Here is a 6,416-nt window from a genome sequence, read left to right as displayed (position 1 = left end):
GGGGGCCCGGGGCCACAAGCACATGAGCTTATTTTCAGCCTTTCTCTAACTGTGAATGTCGGCAGGCTGTTGGCAGCTATAGGAGAAGTAGGCCGACTCAAAAGTTTTTAATTCCTGAGTAAAATGATTAACAGCACAGAAGTTTGACAGAAGCTGAAGTCAGAGTCCTGCAGTCAGGAGAGGTTGGACTATTATCAGCACGATGTGCTTACATTTACTGAAGTTTGTTTCAGATGGAGCTTTTCATTTTTATATAATGCTGGAAAGTTTAATCAATAATAATAAATCACATGTTTATGCATGGTCACATGACAGAGGGGACATGACACGACGGCATCATCACTGGACTCTCTTTCGGGAGGCGGTGGACCTTTCTGACAGCGTGACCTCAGCTGCCTTTAAATCTGCTGAAATTCTTCACCATAATCTGCTGAAGTTTTATCAACATCTGGAACGATGATTTTTTTGACCGTTTTCACCGCATGCTTTATTTTAGAAATGCTATAGTCTGACTTTATCTCAACAACAAAATCAAACAATAAATAAAACCAATCACCTGTTGAGGAACTCGATGATGGTGAAGGGGGAGGAGTCAGCTGTCGTTGTGGCGACCCAGTACAGCCCTCCCTGTCTGACGTGGACGAAGTGAAGATCTTTGTGACTCTGCAGGAACAAAACACGACACCTTACTCAAAACCAACATCAGAAATACACAAAATGTCTCCAAACTGCTCATTCCAAGTACATTTTTGGGTGATATTTAAAGAAAAAAAATGTTGGCAATTTTTTAAAAATAATTTTGGGCTTTTTTGGTAACTATTTAAGAAAAAAAATGTTAATTTTTTTTTTGGTAATTCCAAATTCAAAACTCACCAAATGACCCCATTTATCAGCCAAAATCTGAAAAAACTGTTATGGTTGGATTTTCAAATTTCTGACAGTCCTTGAACACATCACGTTAATATATATACAGATGAAATAACACGAGATGTGTTCAAGGACAAGAACATGCACAGGCTTGAAGGGTGGCCTATGTTTTATTTCAAAATCACCACAAAATTTTATGGAAAAAAAAGATCAGCAAAAATTTTAATTTAAAAAAATTGCAATTTTTTTCTTAAAGAAATGGAGATATTTTGTTGTTTTATTATGTATTTTATATTTTGTGGACTTAAAAAACATCGCACGACTCTCCATCAGCACGAGGGCGAGCAAACAATGACTCAGCTTCAATTTTTGGGTGAACTGTCCCTTTAATTCAGTCCTCTGGACAGTTTGCTCTCAACACATGAACATGATCACATGATCAAAACAAATTAATAACAGGTGTGTGTGTGTTACCATGACGACGGGTGGTTGGTCTCCGGTCAGCGCTGTGACCTTCTCGTAGAAAACACTGATGACATCACTTCCTGCTTCTCCGCGGACTGAAGCTGACGTTAAGAACTGAACCACAGAGCTGAATACTTCCTTTACTGCAGTAAACGCAGTAATACTGCAGTGAGGAAATACAAGTAAAAGTACTACATTTGTGTAGTAGCATGCACCTCCTCACTGCTGCTTCTGCTGTAATGCACGTATATATTTCTGCTCCTTTCTGATATTTCATTTTGTTTTTAATGTTTGCTGTCGATTAATTTTCAGGTCAACCTGAAAAGCAGCCAAACTTTTCTTTTTCGATTTTCTTTGCTACATCACTCACCGCACTTAAATAAAAGTACAATCGTATTAAAGATACTTCAAGTACCAAAAAGTAAAAGTTCTCACTGTGCAGAGAAATCTATCTCATATTACTGTTTCACCACTTTAACCCTGTGAAACCTGAGCACACTGGGCTTTTTCTAAAACATGGCCTAAAAATAAGCAAAAATATAGTAAAAAGAAGAAAATTTCCCTAAAATAAGCATAAAAATTAGGTTAAAAAAACAAACACAAAAAGGAGTGAAAAATAAATGTATTTATTGTATATATTTTACTTTTTTCCGTGACATGATTTTAAATTAAAAATAACATTTTTATAAACATAGTTTTCTAGACATTGAATCCAATTTTTTGGATTATTTTCTGATAATCCTCACTGCTTTTTTGGATTTTTGGGTAACATTTCTTGTAATTTGTGAGACATTTCATGACAAATTGGTCATTTCTTTTTCTTTTTTTTGCTCATATTATCAAGAGAAAATAAACCGCTGTGCTCAGAGCTCAAAGGGTTAAACGGCTCGTGAAAAGGTGTCTGAACGCAGCACAAGATGTCGATCCAGCTGTTAAAGGGTTAATGTAGCAGCCGGAGAAGCTTTTTATTCTTTATTCATCTTTAATGATTCAACATTATCTACTGGCTGGTTTATATTTTGGAAAGCAGCTAAAATAATCAGAAGAGTTTGAAGCAATAAAAAAATGTATTGATAATAATGAAACATTTGTTTTGCGTCGTGTTTAACTCGGGATCAATATTTAATTTCAGTCTGAAATGTCGCTGTGAGGATACAGTCTTTGTAGATGAGGTGGTCGCCCTTTGAGGACAGAATGAAGAGCTGAGAGATCATCCTGCTGAGAGACAACACACCGATCAATAATCTATCAATACTCTATCAATAATCTATCAATAATCAATCAATAATCTATCAATAATCTATCAATACTCTATCAATAATCTATCAATACTCTATCAATAATCAATCAATAATCAATCAATAATCTATCAATACTCTATCAATAATCTATCAATAATCAATCAATAATCTATCAATACTCTATCAATAATCTATCAATAATCAATCAATAATCTATCAATACTCTATCAATTGCCGCTCAGTCATCAATAACAGGATTTCTTCTTGTCTAACACTGAGTTTTGGGCTGGTAGCTGAACACACGAGCTCCCTCTGATAACAGACTCCAGGACCGCGTTCATCACCGGCTCTGCTGCTGGTCATGCGGCACATCCACACCATAAAGTTGAACTCAAACCTGTATAAATGTGAATTTCAATGTAAATATCAATACTAGACTTGACCTTTTATATTGTTATATTTTATATTTTATATTTGTATCTTCTATTTTATCTGTTTTCTTTTTTCTATATTCATGTTGCACCAAACCACCAGAACAAATTCCTCGTATTGTGTTAGCTATACCTGGCAATAAATCTTTTCTGATTCCGATTCTGATTCTGATTCGGACTTTTCCAGGACTTTTCCAGGACCTTGAGAAAGGACCATCGATGCTCCTCATCGGTTTTTCATCACTCCAGAACAGCTTTTTAAATCAATATTATTTAAAAAATAATGACTTCAGAACAAGATTAGAGCTGATTTTTTAAATATAATTTAGGGAGTGTTAGTTATTTATGGGGAAATATAGGGGAAAAAAACATATATATATACATATATTCCTGTTCTTTTTTATGTATATATTGTTGTCATTGCAGCTTTGCACACTTATTTGTGTTGTTTTAAATGTGTTCAGATCACAGCTGATTGTATTTTACACACTTGCAGGAATCAGAGGTTCAATAAAGTATTAATGACTGATTCAATCACAGCTGTGAGCATCGCTGTATGTTGACATTTCATTAAAATACATTATTAAAGATTATCAAAGCCAGATTCACGTCATGCCGAATTTATCATAAGATCCACGTGAGTCACAAAAAATACTGACCTGTTTTAATACGCACGTGAGGTTTTAAACGACAGAAAGTGCGTTAAATTGACTGAAATTAAAGGCGAGTTCACGGTACAGCGATTGAGCATGGGAGAAATTAAAACAAACAAATACAAATTATCAAGAGTAAAGTCTGTTTTTTCTGATGCCGAATTTTTCACAACTTCTAGACGAGTCGTAAAATAATATAAAACATGTTTTTTATCCGCACATGAGGTTTTAAAACGAGTAAACGTGCGCTAAAGTGACTGAAATTAAAGGAGTTCACGCTAACGAGTGAGCATGGGAGAAGTTAAAACCAAAATCAAGACATTTATTTAGAGTAAAACCTGATTCATCTTGGGCCGAATCTACCACGAGTTGTAGATAATCGTAAAATAGTATTTTAAATGATTTAATACGCGCTTGAGGTTTTAAAACGAGTAAAAGTTCGTTAAATTGAGTGAAATTATAAGGCAGGTCATGTTACGGCCATGAGTATGAGAAAACAGTGATTTACTTACCCGCAGTAGACTCCCGGTGAGACAGATGTCACTTTAAATAAGGCTTATGATAAATGCGACAAACCGCGAAGTTGTCATTAAGCCATGAATATTAATTAAAGTAATATCATTAACGTTACTGCTAACTGTGACGTTAGCATGGCTAACTGCGAGGAAACGACGTTCAAGTTTCCGTCAACGCCGCTAAAACTCATCACAATTCACGTAAGAAAAGACGGAAATAAACAGATCAGCGACGGCACATTTCTACAGATACAAAAGTCAAATTCGGCAGTAAAAGTTTCACGAAAATATCATTTAAATGTTGAGTTTTTTAAATGTGTTTTTAACCGCGAGGCTCCCAGCTGACAGACCGCTGTTTATAAACCGGGTCAGAGGATGGAGGCGGATTACACAGCGACCCCCGCAGGACGGGAGGAGGTACTACAGCCACCCATCACCCATCATCATCCATCCATCATCCATCCATCTATCTATCCATCCATCATCCATCCATCCATCATCCATCCATCCATCTATCTATCCATCCATCATCCATCCATCCATCATCCATCCATCATCCATCCATCTATCTATCCATCCATCCATCATCCATCCATCACCCATCCATCATCCATCCATCTATCTATCCATCCATCATCCATCCATCCATCATCCATCCATCTATCTATCCATCCATCCATCCATCCATCCATCATCCATCCATCCATCTATCTATCCATCATCCATCCATCCAATCCATCCATCCATCCATCCATCCATCTATCTACATCCATCCATCACATCATCCATCCATCCATCCATCCATCCATCCATCTATCCATCCATCCATCATGAGTCCATCCATCATCATCCATCCATCATCCAATCCATCCATCATCCATCCATCTATCTATCCATCCATCCATCCATCCATCCATCCATCCATCCCATCCATCCATCTATCTATCCATCCATCATCCATCCATCCATCATCCATCCATCATCCATCCATCTATCTATCCATCCATCCATCATCCATCCATCATCCATCCATCATCCATCCATCTATCTATCCATCCATCGTCCATCCATCATCCATCCATCACCCATCCATCACCCATCATCATCCATCCATCATCCATCCATCTATCTATCTATCCATCATCCATCCATCTATCTATCCATCCATCATCCATCCATCTATCTATCCATCCATCATCCATCCATCTATGCATCCATCATCCATCCATCCATCATCTCATCATCATCCATCCATCACCCATCCATCAATCCATCCATCATCCATCCATCTATCATCCATCATCCATCCATCTATCATCCATCCATCCATCCATCCATCATCATCCATCATCCATCCATCATCCATCCATCATCCATCCATCCATCCATCATCCATCCATCTATCTATCTATCCATCATCCATCCACCCATCACCCATCATCATCCATCCATCATCCATCATCATCCATCCATCATCCATCCATCCATCATCCATCCATCCATCTATCTATCCATCATCATCCATCCATCCATCATCCATCCATCCATCTATCTATCCATCCATCATCCATCCATCACCCATCCATCATCCATCCATCATCCATCCATCTATCTATCCATCCATCATCATCCATCCATCCATCATCCATCCATCCATCCATCTATCTATCCATCCATCATCATCCATCCATCATCCATCCATCATCCATCCATCTATCCATCCATCCATCCATCCATCCATCCATCACCCATCCATCATCCATCCATCTATCTATCCATCCATCATCCATCCATCCATCATCCATCCATCCATCCATCTATCTATCCATCCATCATCCATCCATCCATCATCCATCCATCATCCATCCATCCATCCATCATCCATCCATCTATCCATCCATCCATCATCCATCATCCATCCATCCATCTATCTATCCATCCATCATCCATCCATCCATCTATCTATCCATCCATCATCCATCCATCCATCATCCATCCCTCATCCATCCATCTATCTATCCATCCATCATCCATCCATCCATCATCCCTCCATCATCCATCCATCTATCTATCCATCCATCCATCATCCATCCATCTATCTATCCATCCATCCATCATCCATCCATCACCCATCCATCATCCATCCATCTATCTATCCATCCATCATCCATCCATCCATCATCCATCATCCATCCATCTATCTATCCATCCATCCATCATCCATCCATCATCCATCCATCCATC

General features: G+C 38.1%; 1 protein-coding gene across 1 annotated transcript; it reads right to left on the bottom strand.

The window, feature by feature from the left end:
- Positions 1-556: 556 nt before the first annotated feature.
- LOC121938753 (AP-4 complex subunit mu-1-like) lies at positions 557-4,531 on the bottom strand (the record flags this gene model as incomplete). Its single annotated transcript, XM_042481923.1, has 5 exons — positions 4,170-4,531; positions 2,847-2,970; positions 2,489-2,547; positions 1,342-1,427; positions 557-663 (listed from the first exon to the last, which is right to left on the bottom strand). Coding segments are annotated over exons 2-5 (320 nt in total), but the record flags the coding sequence as incomplete, so codon positions are not given.
- Positions 4,532-6,416: the final 1,885 nt, after the last annotated feature.

This window comes from Plectropomus leopardus, unplaced genomic scaffold, assembly GCF_008729295.1.
Source record: "Plectropomus leopardus isolate mb unplaced genomic scaffold, YSFRI_Pleo_2.0 unplaced_scaffold3181, whole genome shotgun sequence".
In the NCBI taxonomy this organism is placed as follows: Eukaryota; Metazoa; Chordata; class Actinopteri; order Perciformes; family Serranidae; genus Plectropomus; species Plectropomus leopardus.
The sequence above is the reverse complement of the archived record's forward strand: the minus strand, read 5'-3'. Positions and strand labels throughout refer to the sequence as shown.